The sequence below is a fragment of the Molothrus aeneus genome, chromosome 18 (genome assembly GCF_037042795.1).
Source record: "Molothrus aeneus isolate 106 chromosome 18, BPBGC_Maene_1.0, whole genome shotgun sequence".
Taxonomy (NCBI): domain Eukaryota; kingdom Metazoa; phylum Chordata; class Aves; order Passeriformes; family Icteridae; genus Molothrus; species Molothrus aeneus.
The window spans coordinates 3,499,471-3,516,863 of record NC_089663.1 but is presented as its reverse complement, the minus strand read 5'-3'; the positions used below and the strand labels follow the sequence as shown (position 1 = coordinate 3,516,863).

Here is a 17,393-nt window from a genome sequence, read left to right as displayed (position 1 = left end):
CAGAAGCTGTATTATTGAGGGTGATATTGGAGATGAGGGTGATAAACTGAACAGAGTCCAGAGTCCTGGTATGTTACAAATGTGTTTAGGGTAATACTGGAGAGGGGAAGCCATGTGCAGGCTTGTCTGCCAAAGGGAGTGCTGGTACACAACTGTGCTTCACTTACAGTGGAGCCTGTTGAGGAAGGAGCTGCTTGTGCCTGTGGAGCAGGACAGCTGTGCTGCTGCCTGTGTGCTGCAGGGTGCTGTGCCTGCCTTGGGCACTGGGCATGGCTGGGTGTATGTCTTGTGCCACAGCCAACCTGCAGGAGCCCAGGGGATAGTGAGAGGCCACGAGTGTGCTGGCTGCTTCTGCCTGCTCCTGCCCAGACCCTGCCCTGAGCAGTCACATCTTTTGCCCACAGCATCAGATGGCAGGACAGTGTTTATTGAAAATGGTTCCCACATGTCTGGAGGCTGGGCTGATCCACAGTGCAGCATCACAGTGGCTGGGCATCTTCCCTGCAAACCACGGCCACATTTGCTTGAGCAGGTCCCTGTGTTTGTGGTGTGGCAGAGCTGTGCCTGTCATCCCAGGAGTACTAGGCAAAGGCTGGCTGCAGGACACCTCTGTGTCATTGCAGAGGCAGTCCTGGAACCACAGCTACTTCTGAGGAAAGCTGAGTCTGCCAAATCATCTGTAGCTCTGTTCTGCCAGGTCTCACCATGATACAGTGAACAGGTCAGACAGGGCAGGTCTCAAAAGCCTTCATTTTTTTTTTTCTTCCAGCAGAAGCTCTTGAGCTCCTGTTGCTAGCCTGATTTTACTTTCACAACAAACCCCAAATAATCCCAGGGAGTTTTACTATTTCCTTGTGTAGACATGGGTAGAGATTAAAGGTCCAATCTAAATAATCTAATTCCAGAGATAATCCTTTTGCTCTTATCTTCAATTTCGTACCAGGGAGCTGCTTCCAAGGAGCTCTGCATGGCAGGGCACAGCTGTTCCCTTGTGGGCACCTGAGCCTTGTAGCCCTGTGCCATTTGGGAGGGCTATGGGGCAGTGGGGCTGGCTCACACTGGTTTCTTAGATACTTCATTAGCCACAAGGCCTGCTTCTAACCCACATCTTTTTGCTGCTCTTTTTGGACATCCCAAATGCTGCTCCCATTTTCCAGCAGTGAATGGCTAATACCCTAACCATGTGCCCCTCGTTGCTCATGAACAATCAGGGTGCTAGGTAGACCAGGCAGGACTGATTCAGTCATTTTGGCACAGCTGCCAGGGGACAGGGAGAGGTCAAGGGATTTAGAAAATGACCCTGAGCCTTTCACTTGTAGGTTACTGGTGTAAATCCAGCCTGCATCAAGGGACTGACTGATGGCTCAGTGGATTAGTAAAAGGGTGGAGCCTCTGACATCTGGGGCACAAACTGGCATCTAGTTGCTGGTGTGACGGTAAGTATTGATTGGGGACAGCAGTGTAGGACACCACAAACACAGGGCAAACAGCACCTGCCATCCTCTGCCAGGAGCTGTGGCCAGCCTGTGAGCCAGGGTGAGGGGCTCCTCTTGCCCCAGATGAGCACAGCCACTGTCCCTCCTCACTGCTGCTCAGTTAATCCCTCCTGCTTTGTGATGCATGACTGATTCTTGGGAAGTGATCATCCAAGCTAGTTTTTAGAAAATGCTCACCCTGGCAATACCTGGTAACACTTAAAGTCTTTATGTGGTTCAAAGTTGTGTTCCTCACCCACACATCACAGTTGAAAGTGTAGGATTAGGGAGGATCATTTGTAATCAGCACAAATGAGCTCTAAAGAGGCCTCCCTCAACCTCACCAACTGGACAGCATTGTCCTGGCCATGGCTGCTTGCACTCCTTTGGTGACAGAACTTGAGGGACGCCCAACAGGTCACAAACACAGCAGGGATACAGGAGATTTGCCTGGATTTGATCAGATGCTGCCAGGGCTGGGGTCTGTAACGCTGAGATGATTTGCCAGGAATCAGCGTGAGGTGGCTGAATCTGGGGAGGTGCAAAGTGTACACATTTCATGCTACTAATCTGGATGTGCTTTCCTAAGGCACACTGTAGTTTTAGGAACCCCTTCCTTGCAGCAGTGCTGGTGTGGGAGTGCAGCAGTGCCATGTTTGTCTTGGCCCAGTTATATCATGAGCCCAAGAACTGAGGTGACAGCAGCAGGAACATGCTTTGGGATCTCCTCCAGCCTGGGCAGAGCAGACTGGGGAGCAGGGGGTGGGTAGTTACATTCTGCCAAACAGTTCACTTCTCCAAGACTGTGTCTGGTTAAGAGGCCCACAGGTGCATTACAAAAGCAACAAATGCATTTAATTCCCAGTCTGCAGCACCAAGTCTTTATTTATAGAAGCAAATGCTTTGTGAAAGACTTGAATTAATAAAATATCACTGGCACTTGAAGCAGCCCCTGCTAATGCAGCCGGTGCCAGGAGTGCAGTCCTGAGGCCTGGCCGGTATCTGATGCCTCAAGGAACACCGTGATCAGACAGAAGGGCAAACATTAAGTTATTTGTTCCCCCTTTGTGTAGAGAGTGAGTTTCATTCGACCTCCCCCTGGAATATCTCACTCCAGCCACCCAAGACCTTGCCAAGGTCCTCCAGAAAACAAACCCAGGATTTTACATTCTCCTATAAAGTCCAAGCCAGGGCTCAGCCCACTGGCAGTGTCACGGTCACCTCCCTGCCTTCCCCTTCACTGCTCGCTTTGCTTCGCCCGCAGATTATTACGGTGCAAGGTGCTCGCACGCCACCGGCCGCTTCGCTCCTTACCGGGCGGACGGCAGCTGCCTATTCCCTTACTCCATGGCAGCGGTGAACGGGAGAACCAGCGAGTTCTGCCAAGGCAGCGAGCGGGGCTTGGCAGCCGCTGTTCAGAGCACAACGGGCACGGAGCTACCGGGGACGTGCCGAGGAGCCGCCCCCGACAGCGGTGGAGCTCCCGCTGCCCTGGGTCCGCTTCCAGCCCCTTCCCCGAGCACACCGGGTGCGCTCCGCTCCGCGCTGCCGCAGCGCCGCCCGTTGCCGCGGCAACCCTCCGTCTGCGCTTCCCGCCGCCGCCCCGCCGTGCTCCGCGTTCCGCCGCGCTGGAGCCCCGCGATTGGCGGCGCGGAGGGGCGGGCTTTGCCCACCAGCCGCCGATGCTCATGCCAGCTCGCCGGGCTGTGCCCGCTGCGGACACGGCGCTGGGGAGCCTCGTCCGTCCCCGCCGCGCCTTCCGAGGGGAGCCGGTTCCACACCCATTCCGCTCCCTGCGCGAGCGGTACCGGCCCCGGGCACCCCGGCCCGCAGGGACCCGGCTCCCCGCGCCGCTCCCGCCGCTGTCCCCGCGCCGCTCAGCCCAACCCGCCCATCGCCGCCGCTCATTGGCCCGCCGCCTTATGAATATGCAGATCCAGGCCCGCGGCCGTCTAATGGCAGGCGGGCAGGTAATTAATATTCTCATTTCGGCGCGCGGATTGGCCGATGCTCGTTCCGCCCCGGCAGCGGGGTAAGCCGCCCCCTGTCGGCGGCAGGAAGGGGCGGGCGCGGCGCCGGGAGCGCGACATGGTGGGCGCTCGTACGCGCGGGGCGCCGCTGCTGCCGCCCGTGCTGCTGCTGCCGCTGCTGTTGCGGGGCGCGGCGGGCGGCATCGCCGATAGCGTCGTCTGGGCCGTCAACGCGGGCGGCGATGCCCATGTGGACGTGAACGGCATCCACTTCCGCAAGGACCCGCTCGAGGGCCGCGTGGGCCGAGGTGAGGGCGGGGGACACGCCGCGGCCGGGGGGTTTCGGCGGGACAGCTCGCGGGGTCCCGCTCGGCTCCGCTCCGCTGGGGCTGCGGGGTCCCGCTGTGCCGGCGGCGGCCGGGACCCGCGCGCCCCCGGCGCCGTCCTGCCCGCTGCAGTCCCGGCGGGTCTGTGGGTGTCCCCGCAGGACGGCGGGGGCTCCTCTCCCGCAGCCGCCCGGGGACGGTCGTGGTCCGAAGGCAGCGCCGGCACTTGTCACAGCGGGACCACGGCCACCCCTGTTCTCCCGCCGGGCCCAGCTGGGGCTGCATCCCTCGTCCCCGTGGCAGTGCGGGCCCGGGGCCCCAGAGGCGGCGGGATGAGCCCTGCGGGATGGTGTTCTGCCCTCGGCCCGCGGGGTTGTGTAATGCCGGAGGGGAAGTGGCTCCGCGAGGGTTGCAGTGGGATTTCGGCTGGAGAGGCGGCCGGAGCAGTCGAGCTGCCAGCCCTGCCGCGTGCGCCCGCCGGTCTCTTTTTCTCTCCCGTTTTCCGCTGAAGAGCCCGTGTTCTACAGCAGGAGCCGCCGGTTCACAGCCCAATGCGCAGCGCGCTCAGTGCCGTGGGAACAAGCTTTTCCAGCCCTCTGCAGCCGGATCTGGGTCGCGCACGATGGGGGCTGATGCTTGCAGCATTCTGGACCCGACAGCGAAGAGCACAGGCTGCTCGCTGGAGCCCCGGTGCTGGGCCCCGCAGGGGGAAGGTACAGCCGGCTGGTCTGCTCCATGCCCCAGTCCGTGGCTGGCTGTTCAAGGGCAGCGACACGAGCAGAAGTAGAGGCAGATGGGAAATCATCGGCTGCTCTAACTACCAAGTCAGTAAAATCTTCAGCCTACTATTTAGGACAGGATGGGAAGCTAATTGCACTTGGATTACCTTTTCCTACTTCCCCCAAGACCACCACAGTTTGAATTGTGCATGTTTCTGATAATCGGTGTACCAAAACTTAGTTGATTCACTTATATAATGAAAATCTAGCTGTGTTGAACTGCTCTGCTGTCAGTTACAGGTGAGTGGTGGAATGTGGAGATGAGCTCTCTGTTCATTTTTCAGTCTAACCTTTGCTGTTTCCATGTAGGATGGTGAGGATTTTCCTGTGCTATACAGCTGGAACTGTTATTGCTTGTCCTGCATGAGTGCCATCCCAAATGGAGAGCCTTTTGGCTACAATGGAGATCACATTTAAATTCTGATAGGTTTTTTCATACCCATGGAAGCTGCTGCTCCAGTCACACAGGGTGCCCTGATCACTGTAGGTCAGCTTCCCTTCATAGACCTCTCATATGTGTGACTTGAATGTCCTTGTGGACTTGAACTATTTATTTCTGAGTTGAAGAGAAAAAAGGGTCTTTTTCAAGCACATTGTAACATGCACTTCCTTTGTGGAAAGCCCGTGGTGTTTCCTCTGAGCAGCAGGCTGTTACAGTAATCCTGCATCAGCCAGTGGTGCCAGGCACAGTGGAGACTTTACCCCTTTGAGCTCTCAGCTGCCTTTCCCTCAATGGCTTTTTATTGCAGCATTGTTCATTTACTCTGGGCTCCTCTCTGTGTTGATAGGCATGTAAGGGCTATAGCAGAAATGTATGGCTGACTGGGAGGAAATGACCTAGGGATAATAATTCTGGGCTGTACTGCCTCTGGGCAATTTAAAACCTTTTTTCTCAAGCCTCCATTCAGCTGCTGTGCCCTAAAGGACTGACTGTGCTGATGGCAATTACAGAATAGGCAGGTGCCAAACATAGTTGAGTTACAGCTTGGTGTGTACTGCTTGCTCCCTGTGAGCACCCAGCGTGCTGTAAAATCCATCTTGCTTCCACAGCTCTTGTCAACAGAGCTCTGACATGCAGGTGACAGGTCTTCCTCTCCAGTTACCTTCTTGGCTATTAAAGGACTTTCTTCCTGTGCAGGCTTTCCTTTAATAGGAGCAGCCTTCTGTGGAGTCTTTGGTTTGCTATCACTGTAATCTGTAGCTGGCCAGAAATATCTGTGTGGGAGGACAGGTTAAACTTTTCACCCTCTGTATTTCTGGTGGTTAGAGTCCTCAGTCTTTATGCCCAATTTCGAGTGGTAAAGAGAAGTGGAAGATTGCCTGAGCAGCTCTGTGTGAAACAGGAGACTAAGAACTGGCATTAATTTCCTCTCACTCGTTTGCATTGGCTCTGTCTTTGGCAACGTGTGCTGGGTTAGTAGCTCTTGCTTTGTCTTGGCCAGTGCAGTGTCTGTTCCCATGGAAATGGGGCTGGGAGAGGTAAGTGTCAGCAGAGAGCTTCGTCTGGATCAACTTCTGCCTGAAGTGCCAGTGGATGGATGGTGTCCACAGTCGTCCCTCCTGCCCCTGCTTCGCTGGGAGCTGTTTGATGTGCAGCCCTGGATGCATTGCAACAGTTTGCATTTATACTTTATCAGGAACCCTGATACAGTAGCAAACCAAGTGGGGTTAAAGTTGTCGGGGGCTGCTGTAGAGGTGATGAAACACTGAAAAGAGGCAAATTTTGTGATTTCTCTTATTTTGTCAGTTTTTGTACTGTTTGAGCCCTTCTCAGGGGCTCTTTGCATGCCTGCAGACAGCACCCATTTCAGCTGGGTGGTTCTGGGAACATCAGCTGATGGAGCTACTGGTGCTCTTGAAATGCTTGTGTATCTTTCTTGCTTCCTTCATCCCATCTTCATGCTGACAGGTATTGTGGGCCTGTGGTGAGAAGAAAGGGCTTTGTAAGGTGCCTAATGCTTTTCACCCTTCTGCCATTCCCCAGTTCTTTGTTGAGGGGGATGAGTCTCTAAAACCCAGTGCTATCAACTGCTAACTTCAAATCTGTTGCGTCAATACGTTGAGTCAATCCTATGCCAGCTGTTTTAGTTTTGTACTTGGAGTCTGAAATTTGAAAGTATTGTAAAAATATTCTAGGTGTTTTCTCTCTTTAAAGCAAGAGCCAATGGCCAAGTCCTTTGGCTTTGTGTAATATTTTTGAAATAGACTTTTCTTTCTGAAATGGTGAGAGTGAGCTTACTGTGTCTTAGACTGCAGCAGGTCTCCAGACATGTTTTCTTACATTTCTTGAATTTTGGGGCTTTGGCTTCTTGTGCTTCTGCCCTGGTAGTGCTGCCACCTGGTCAGAACAAGCAGGGGAGACTGAGGAGGTCTTATGAGTTGCAAGTGCTAATGCCACTTCTGGAGTTAAGTGCTTCAAGAATATATAAAATGTTTCTTCCTCACAATGTAACCCTTCTCTCACTCCTTTTTGCTCAAAACCCAGCCTCTGACTATGGTATGAAGCTGCCAATCCTGAGGTCCAACGCAGAGGACCAGATTCTGTACCAGACCGAGCGCTACAATGAGGAAACCTTTGGCTACGAAGTTCCCATCAAAGAGGAGGGTGACTATGTGCTGGTGTTGAAGTTTGCAGAGGTCTATTTTGCACAGTCTCAACAGAAGGTAAGCAATAGCTCCTTGTGTGTCTCTGATGCGAGTTCCTGGCTAGGACTGTGTCTGCTCAGGTTACCTCTGGTGCTTTGCACGCTGGAGGAAGGAATAACTTAACTGAGGTCCCAACCTCTGCCAGGCTCTGAACCTTTAGAGCTCTTTTCCACATTCTAGCTGTACAGTTGGACTGGAAAACTTAAAGTATTCAAACAAACATAAGCAACTAAACATAACTAGCAATAGAGTTTTACAACCTGTTTAGGCTGTGCTAGCTTTGAGAAGTTTTTTTTCCTTTTTCTTGAACACTTGATTCTGACTGGACAGCATAGTTATGCTGGAGGAAGTATTGCATAGATTGAAGCAGGGAGGTGGTCTGGGTTAAATAGCCTACTCAAAACAATTTTTACAAATGTAGTAAGACTTGATACTGGTTCAGTCTGATCATGAAAGTAGAGGTAAATTCATCTGCTTTTTGCTTTTTAGAGAAGAATAATCCTTGTCCATTTTTGAAACCCCTCATGTACAGAAGTGGAAACAGAAGCAAGCAGAACTCAAAGTCCTGTGATAAATTGGGGTAGGAGTGGTTTGGGTTTTAGTCTGGCTTTCCCCTGATTCCATCAGCTTCTTTAGGGCGGATCTCCTTAAGCACTGTGCTGCCTTCCTGCCAGAGAAGTATTTCAGGGAGCAGAACTGGTGGGGCTAGCTTACAGAACGGATGCAAAAAGCAGCCTCAGATTAAACTGAAGGGCTGAGGTATCTTTGGTTCCTCTTTCTTCATGTGGTTCTGCTGGGATTCCCCAGGTGCTGCATGAAGTTTGAGTCATTACAGCCCGGACAAGGACTTTCACTCTGAGTTCACAGATGTGGTTAGCAGTTAAACATTTTACCTCCTTCAAACCCTGTGTTCTTCACCAGCTTGTTTCCTCTTCTCTGTTCTGCTGCAGGCTGTTAGTTAGAAATGGCTTCATTCCCTAGGGTGTGGTGTGTCACAGCCACCCCAGAGTGATAGGAACAGGTCTTCAGACAGGGGAAGAGTTGTGAAAGAGAAGCATGAATAAACTAGAATAAAAATGTGCTGTCCTCAGGTCTGAACAGCAGATGTAGGGGCTGTTTTAAAAGGAGGAGGTAGATTTCAGGGTATTTGGAAGCATTGTTAATGCTTTAGTGTCTTTACCTGGCTGGTTTTTGGCTTTGAATCCTTGCCAAAGGAGTGGGCCAGGACATGTTACAATGCTTTCTGGCTCTGGGTGCATAAAAAGCAGAGACCTTTCCTGTTCTGTTCCCATTTCAACTGTCACATGCCTGAATCTGCTCTGACTCTCTGTCATTTCTTCCACCCTGAAGGTATTTGATGTTCGCTTGAATGGCCACGTGGTGGTGAAAGACTTGGACATTTTTGACAGAGTTGGACACAGCACAGCTCACGATGAGATCATTCCCATGAGTATCAAAAAGGGAAAACTGAGTGTCCAGGGAGAGGTTTCAACATTCACAGGAAAGCTCCACATTGAGTTTGTAAAGGTAATAAGCTTTTCAGGGCAGAGCCTTGATCTTCCCTTTCCCCTTCTTACTCAGTCATGTGCAGCTCTGTGCTGGAGGAGGAGAGCTGTTGGTAGCTGGGGAGACCATTCCTGATCTCAGAGCCCCAGCACTGACTGCTGCTTTTGCTTTTTCTAGGGCTACTATGACAATCCGAAAATCTGTGCCCTATACATCCTGCAAGGAACAGTGGAAGGTAAGCACAGTTTCTGAGCCAGAAGGCTCTTCCCCCTTGGAGAGCAGCCTGTTGCTTCTCAGACTATGAGATCATAGCTTTTCTGACCCACATCTGCCAAAACTGTTTCTCTTTCACTGAGTTCCCACAGAGTGCGGTTGCAGAGTGAAGTAGGTGTGCACTGTCCTCATTCTCCTCTAAGTCACAAAGCTTGTGTCATTCTGGAGTGAGAAAAATCAATTTGTTTTGGAATTTCCTGTATGTGGGGGAACATGTCTGGTCAGTCTCAGCTTATAGCTACAGATAAATACCCTCTGGCCTTGGATGTCAGCAGCAGCCCTGCAGACAAATAATTTTCAGCTATTTTAGCTAGTGCTTAAATATGTCTTACCTGGAGCTTTGTTTTGCCTTTTCAGCTTTAGGACAAGGCAGTATTTTTTTCCCAGATACCAGTTCCTCTGGATAGCTCCAGGGAGTGCTGGAAAGGTCCTTGTTCTTTTATCACCCTCTTTATAAGTGAACTGGAATTGGAGCCCCTCTAGCTCCTGAACTAGGAAGGTTTAGGTTCCCTCTCTGACCAAAACATCAATTTGCTTTACTATGGGATGGTCAGGTGCTGGTGAAGATTTGGTAAGAACCTTGTGGCCAGCTGGCACCTGCAGCTCAGGCCCAAGGCTCTGAAGGCTGGATTTGAGTGGGGCTTGGCCATGCTGCTCTCCCAGCTCTAGCTTTGAGGGGTGCAGTGATGTGGAGTAGGACTGCTTCTGAAAAGGGATGTTTCTGTTCCTGTTTGCACCTGCATCTGCTGGTCCTGCAGGTGCTTGTTCTTGACTAGATCTTACTGAGCAGCTGCAGTATCTGAATGTGTGCTCTACGTGTGCTTTTGTGCATTAACTTTTCTGTGTGACACATTGATGGTGTGGAAGGATTAAGTTTTTATGCAGGCTGGATCCTTGGAAGCTCTTATCTTGCAAAGAAAATAAATAGTGGTGTGATCCTCTGTGGTAGAAGATATTCCTCTCTTCTGGGGTGTTCTGGTTGTGGTTTTGGTGGGGTCTCAGGTGCCCTCTGGCTGATGTTCATGTTGGACTGGGGAGAGGGGAAGGAAGTGTCTCGAGTGGACTCCCAATTTACATCCTGCCTGCTTGCCACCTTTTGTCTTGTTCAACAGATGTTCCAAAGCTGCAGCCACACCCAGGCCTGGAGAAAAAAGAGGAAGATGATGATGAAGATGACTACGATGATGGTTCCAGTGTCAAAAAACAGGCAAATAAGAACCGGGTTCAGTCAGGCCCACGCACACCAAACCCCTATGCCTCGGACAACAGCAGCCTCATGTTTCCTATACTGGTGGCCTTCGGTGTCTTCATTCCTACCCTCTTCTGCCTCTGCCGATTGTGAGAGCAAGCCCCACAGTGCATCAGCCCAGGGGCTGGGAGGGAAGGAGTTGGACCAAATATGGTTGCTTTCAATTTCTCCATATTGTTCATAATTTAAGGGAAAAAAAAAAAAAAAGAGATGATTCATTTGGAATGAATAGCAATGAATAGCAGGTCCAGGTAAGAGGGAGCTTACCTTCCCCCTGCCAGCAAGCAGCAAGGCCCTCGCCTTCCCCTTCGCACCATGTGCAGCCTCTGATTCTCCCTGGGGCATCCAAGAGTGAACTGAGTCCTGGCTGGGTGTGTTTTGGGCCATGAAAGCTGGGGCTGCCAGTCCTGGGCCGTGTCCCACACTGAGAGAAAGCCATGTGCTGTAGGATCTCTGCCTTTACTGGGTGGAATACGGTTCCTTAAGCAGGAAAGCAATTCTTAAAACAAGGCCGGGGTACACATTTTGTCCAGGAGTGTGGAAGTGTTGTGGTGCTGTTGGGTGTCAAGCGACTGCAGAGGACAGAGCCTGGCTCAGCATCTCCCTGAACGTGTGCAACACAGTGTATGGTACTCGCCTGCATAAAGATACCAAGGCTCCAGACCAGCCTCCGTGGAGACAGTTCCCTCCTAAGACTGCAAGCTGTGCCAGGAGCAGAGGGATTTATCTGGCCTGATTTGCTGCACCAGTTGGGAGGGACTTTCCTAGTCTGGCAATTGCAATGTTTGTTCCATCGCAGAGGGATTCTGCTGTAGCCTGCGAGAGGCTGACGTTGTTAGCGTCTGATCAGATGCACTTGTTTTCTGTATTGATTATGGCTTTTTTTTTCCTTTAATATCCTTTTATTTTCAAAGGTTTTGTTTTAAGCCCAGTTCCTTGTTTTGCCTTTCCTAGCAAGTGACCTCTGCTTTGAAAGAAGCTGAGAATCAGGTGAACTAAAGAGGAGGTTCAGGGCTTGTTCCTTTACCTTCCTCATGGTGAGCTCCTTTCTCTGTGACTAAACAACCTGTGCTGTAGGACAGAGAGCAGAGCAACCTGGTGGATGCTCCCTGTGGTCTCTCATTCCCTCTGTAGGGACCAGCCCTGCCTGTGGCAGTGAGAAGTGGAGCTGGTCAGTGTTTGCAGTGAGTGAGTTTGCATATCCAGGCCCTGTAGTGAAGGGGCAGATGTCCAGCTTTTCAGTCCTGCAGAGCAAGGTGGTTTTGTTTTCATCCAGAGCTCTGGAAATGAGCAATGCACGGGAGACAAGGTCACCTGCTTCCCCCAGGGATATTTCTGCAAGAAGCTTCTGTTTTCACATGCAGAGCCTGTGCCTGCCTGGCAGAGGCTGAACAGAGAGAAAGCCACTGCTGTGCCTTCTGGTCCAGAGCTGCAGGCCCTGAAGAACTGCCTGCCCACAATCTTGGCCTCCAACATGTTGAGCATTTCTGGCTGACCAGGAGGGAGATGTTCTGTGCTGGAGCAGGATCCATCCCAGGCAGGGTTGGGTTTTTGTGGATCAGCTTTGTTGCTGCTGAGCTCTGGGCTCACAGAGCACTTTACCTCACGCTCTCCCCGTTGTCCTCAGAAGTGTTCCGTCTTTCCCTGGAGCAGTGGCACTGAGCAGTGACCTCTGCTGCTCTGCCTCTCTGGGTTTTCCTAGCAGTTGTTTCTGGGTTCGATCCCCTGCAGTGGCTCAGCCTTTCTTTGAGCAGGGCCAGCAGAATTACCAAGTTTCTGGCCAGGGAACTGGAGGAGCAGCCTGTTCTGTTCTGCTGGGCCCAGAGAGCTGAAGGCTTCCCTTCCTCTTATCCCTCAAGCTGTGATAGGAGCTGTCAGCTCAGGGTCTCCAGAGTGGAAGCTGAGGGAGGTGACAAAATGCTGCTTTCTGCATCAGTGCCACTGAACCTTGCCTTTCTGATCACATCACTGCTACAGGCCTGACCCTCATTCTGTATCTGTGAGCTGAAAAACAAGCAGGACCTTCATTATCTTCTCTCTAACTGCACAAGGGGTAGTTTGGGACTGAAGGAAGAGACTTCCTGCCCCAGTTAAAGGAGAATCCAGGCTTTAGAGAGAGCAGATCTTGAAGAACAAACCTTAGGATGAAAGGTGGTAAGCTTGAAGCTGTCTGCTTCATCTTCTAGCTACTGTTAAAATCCTAATACCTACAAAACTATTATAAAATATGAGCTCTGATTTGTTCAGTGACACTGCCTGCAGAAATTCTCCAGAATTTTTGGGATTGCTCTAACTGGATTGAAGAGACATTTAGATCTTTATCAGTTTGAGAATCATGAACTGTGCTGATTTGTTAAGCAAAGAACCTGGGGTTGAAAGCAGGCGTCTCTCTAAGGAGCTGCTCTCCTCCAGGCCTTTTAGGGTGCATTTTATTTGAGCATCCTTGAAGCAAGGAATCACTCAGCTTCTTGTGGCTCACCCAGTAATCTCAGCACCTTGCCTACCATGGGTGTGTTTAGATGTGCAGAAGTTTGAGACAAGTCTTTTAGGATAGTTTATGCTGGCCTCTCCTAGCAGCCAGGGCATCCATTTGGTGCCATCAGCTGCCCCAAGGCAGAGCTGTACAGGGTGTGATCCAGTTTGTTCTAGTTGCTCAGATCAAGTGAATTTGTCTTATTTGAATAAGAATAGGGAGGAGAAACAGTTCATCCATCATGGCTTCGATTTAGTTGTTTTGACTCTGGATTTGTGCATCCTTCTCACTACAAAGCTGGTTTCTAGGGGGTTCCTGACCCTGTTAAGGTCCTGTGAGCAGTTTCCTTCCTGGTCCATCCCCTCCTGAGAGGTTTGCTTTGGAAGAACCCTTCAAACAAAGCATGTGGGAGCAGCAAGGATGGTGGGGGCTGGCCAGTCAGCACCTTTCTGGGAATGGAGTACTCCAGCTCCCCTGGCCACCTCTGTCTAGTATCTGCAAGCCACACTCAGGGGTGTAATGAGGTACCTGGTCCTGACCAGGGAAAGAAAATGTTTGGGCTGGCTGTAGCTTTCCAGAATAGGTGTTTGAGGGACTATCCAAGACATTGTTTAGCTGAGAGGTCAGAGACAAGCCTGTTTGTGCTGATTCCTCTGCCAGCAGCAGGCAGATGGAGTGCAGCAGTGTGGGGAGCTGGGTCAGAACAGACCCTGCTTGATTCATGTTGTGTAGAGAGGGGCAGATACAGCAATTTTAGTAAAGCTTCCACTTAATAAAGGGAAAATCACTGTCTATGATGATTCAGGCCTGGATCCAGCCTCAGAATAATGGTTCCAAAGCGTATTTTAATTGTCCCATCAGCCCCTCCTTTAAGCCAGGCTATTGAAGTCTTCTGTGTGTGTGACTAAACATCTCTGACCCTTTTGAGTGTCCCAGGTGGCAGTGAACAGAAAGCCAAATGAATTCCCTTCTCTTTTTGGTGCCTTTGTCTCAGGCTTTGAATAAAAGTCTATTTGATGGAGCTTCTTTTTTTTTAAGGAGCTTCTGAGTTTTTTCTTTTTTTCAAGGGACAGGCATTCCCTGCCCTTGAGATCAGATGGGGACTGTCTCCCTGTCCTCAGATGCCAGCTCTGGAGGTCACAGCTGAAGTAGAGAACTGTGAGCAAGTATCTTTATTTTCAGCCCTTGAAATCAATGGAAGAAAAGTCTAGCAGGGGATAGAAGAACTTGAAGAGCTCCTTCAGGTCTGGTGTGCCCCAGAAATCGCCTGAAGGCAGGATGGAGATCTTCCAGACAGTCTGGTGCTTGGGCGTCTGTGCAGTTCAGAGCTGAGTGAGTCACGCTGGGTCCTGGGAGCTGTTTGGCACTTAAAGCTTCTGGGTGCAGAGTGGGGCTTGGGGGGTCTTGCACCCCTGATTTGCTCGCTGAGGGCTTGCCCCGTGCTGCTTAGGTCTGAGCAGAGCAGGGACCTGTGCCTTGTCCCTTGGCCTTTAAGTTGAAACAGGATTGCAACAGCCAGGGAGGTGTCTTGCTACAGGAACTCTGGGCTGAACGAGCCTGTTGCTGATAGAAAACAGCAGGAGGGAGAGAGCCAGGAGAGCAGCTTCAGCCCTTGATGTGAGACAGATTCTCAGCAGCTGTGAAGTACCAAGTGTGTCAGGCTCTGTTTGGTGCTCAAATGTGGGAGAGATCTGTCTGCTTCTTGCACGTATGATGGGGAGGGAAATATCCTTGCTGAGAATCCAAGGGAAATGGGAACTGGGCCAGCACTGAGCTGATTTACCTACTGGCACTTCTGCATCTCCACAACAAATGCCAAAGCCTAATACAATTCAAGGATGCTATTTTAACGTCGGCCTGGTTCCACCAGTCTGTCTCCACAGGCTGGTCCCACAGAGGCTCACAGAAATATTCTCAACGGCACAAACACGCCAGGCTGGAGCTGGGAAGGCTCAGAAACGTGATCACACAGATGGGCCTCCTGTGCTGCACCCCTGCTTCGTGCTGCCCAGCAGGTCTGGGGCACATGCATTCACCTTGGATCCAAATGGATTTGACCCAGGAGTATTGTAGCATTGAAAGGTGCTGGGATGGATGGGAGAGGTGAAAGCAGGTCCATGTCTTCCGGGACTCTGGCTTGCTCAGAGTTTATTGCTGTATATTAAATACTATTTTTGGAGATTGAGGGGAAGATGAGGGTGGGGAGGGATGTGACGATGCTGTCCCCAGTCTGATTGGTGGGATGCTACTGCAGGTTATTGATAGGTTTTGATTTTTTTTTCCAAAAAGTGCTTTATTTAAAAAAAAAAAAAAAGTGAACAGAACAAGTGCTTTCCACCCTCCTGGAAACTGTGCTGGCTGATTAGCAAATGTGAATAATCTTCTGCAAACATCAAAGGTTTCTGCTAAAGAGTTTGTGTGATGGAGATTTGAAGGCAAGGGGCAAAGTACAGCTTGAACCAGTTTAGCTGGGAAGAGTGTGAATCCAGGAAATGCAGGATCTCTGCCCTGGAGGTGTCCCCTGTCACACTTAATGGGGATGTGCTCTCCTGTGCTACCATGGCTGATCTGTCACACTGTGGCAGTTCCTGAGCTGGTGTTCTGGAGCAAAGCAGTGGCTGGAAACTGGCTGGCAAGTGGGGGGCCTGAATTTTTAGTGGTTTCCTCGTGGGCTTTGTGCATTCAGGGCTTTCCCACTTGAGAAGCAGCTGGGTTGGTAAGGGCGCCCTGGAGCCTGTGAGAGCAGAGGCAGGATCTGTGCTCCATGCCAGGAGGCAGCAGCCAGGCCTGTGAGAGGTGGTGGTGGTGTTTGGGCCCTGTTGGGGTAGCAGCAGTTGGCACATGGTCCCACCCTCCATTGTGCCTGGCTGGGGATGTGTGGAAGTGACCTGTGCCACTGGCATTAAGGACACAGCACAAACTGCTTAAAGCTGCAGGTCTACATTCCCTGTAAAGGCTGAAGCAGTGTGAGGAGAAATCTCCATCTGTACATGTCACCAGTACAAAGGGTTTTTGAGGAGGATTTTTTATTTTACTGCCCAATGTTTTGTGTTATAACAACTTGCAGTGACATTTTTTTAGTTTGTTTTGCAGCAAGCTTGGGCCCTAGGTGAAAAGCACAGATACCTATTTCTGATTGCATCAGCCTTGCAGGGACTAGTTTGGGGGAGATGGGCATGGGGTGGGTTATTTTATTTTTGGTACACGGTAGCAATTTTATTTTTTAATTTTCCCAGGATGTTTGGCTGAGGGAATGTTCTGAAATCTACTGTCTGGCAGTTTAACCAGCAGTGTGCTAAAGGAAAATAAACAAAATTATATTGTCAGTTGGATGAGATGGTTCCTCTTTTCTGGTGGTGGGGGCAGAGGAGCCCCCTCTCTGGTTTACACCCACACGAGGGAGGCTGAGCCTGGCTGACTGCTGGGTAACACCGTGCTGCTGCCTCCAGTACAGCCCTGGTGATTTCTTGCCCATTGTTTTGAGTGATAAAGTGCAAATCGAACGGTACAACATCCTCTTAAAAGTGCTGATGTGGTTGTTGCTTCCTGCTCAGAGCCGGAGCACCAGAGAGATGTAATCTGCTTTCTGGGCTTTGCAAGCTGCCTCCCTGTCAGCTTGAAACCGTGTCAGAGGCAGCTGGGGCTGGAGCTGGAGCAGAGAGAAAGCAGCAGCCTTGTGCTCCAGGTGCCTGCTCTTGGGGAGGTGCTTTTCTGGAAGGCCTGGGTCTGTCCTTCCTTAGGGATAGAGGCACCAAGCCCATGCAGCAAGGAGGATTTGGAGCACTGGTGCAGGCGGTTTTTTTGAAATAGCATTTGGCTGGCAGTAGGAGGAGTGTGCTGCTCACAAGCCACAGCAAGTGTCACAAATCACTGCTCAAAATCTGCTTCCAGTCATCGTGAGCATGTTCAGTGTTGGCTGAAGTCCGAAAAGAGGGTGCAGATGTTTGTTGTTCTTGCCCCAGTTCCCCAGAGGGCTGCAGGTGACTCTTGGCAGCTCTTGCGTGCCTGCTGCGGGCTGGTGGGCTGCCCCTCTTTGCGAAGAAACGCATTCTTTCCTCCTTGTGTTGATACTTTGAGTCTCTCCAAGTGCGACCTCCCCGGTTTTTCCCATCGGGCTGGGGAGGCTCGTCCGATGTCTGCCACTGCCACCCGGGGGCACACGGTCCTGTTGCTGTCCCGCTCCCCAGGGACAGCAGCTGCGGTGTCCCCGGTGCTGTGTCCTCCATGGCATCCTCCTGCTGACGCTGCCGCTCCCCGAAAAGTGCTCGTCACCGTCCCCTGAAGAGAGCGGGATTCTCGGGGGACACCTGCTCTGTGTCACCGGCTGCGCTGTGGGCTCAGGCCGTGCCTTCAGAGCCGGGAGCCCAGCGAGGGATGACGGCCAGGCGGTGCGGCGGGAGCGGGACGCGGGCTGGCAGCCGGCCGGGGGCAGCGGGAGTGTGGCCGGGTTTGTTTGTTCCTTGTGCTGTTTTCCCTCAGGTAACTCAGCTTTCCCAGCCGTCCTGTCGCGCTGCGTTCACGGACGGAGCGGCTGCCGCGCTGGCGGTGCCTGTGCCGGCCTCTCGGGTCACCCATCCGGGCGCGACCGCGGCGGGCCCTGCTGAGCTTCGGGCGCGGCGTTGCCTGGCAACGGCCGCCGCCCCGCCCCGCGCTCCCATAGCTACCGAGGCGGGCGGCGGCCATCTTGGCAGCGGCC

At 51.8% G+C, this 17,393-nt stretch overlaps 1 protein-coding gene across 1 annotated transcript; it reads left to right on the top strand.

Moving 5' to 3' along the window:
* Positions 1–3,557: 3,557 nt before the first annotated feature.
* Positions 3,558–16,023, top strand: MLEC (malectin). Its single transcript, XM_066562181.1, has 5 exons — positions 3,558–3,753; positions 7,036–7,214; positions 8,547–8,723; positions 8,880–8,937; positions 10,088–16,023. Exons 1-5 carry the CDS (start codon positions 3,564–3,566, stop codon positions 10,315–10,317), a joined length of 834 nt encoding a protein of 277 aa, XP_066418278.1. The 5' UTR covers positions 3,558–3,563; the 3' UTR covers positions 10,318–16,023.
* The last annotated feature ends 1,370 nt before the right edge of the window (positions 16,024–17,393 follow it).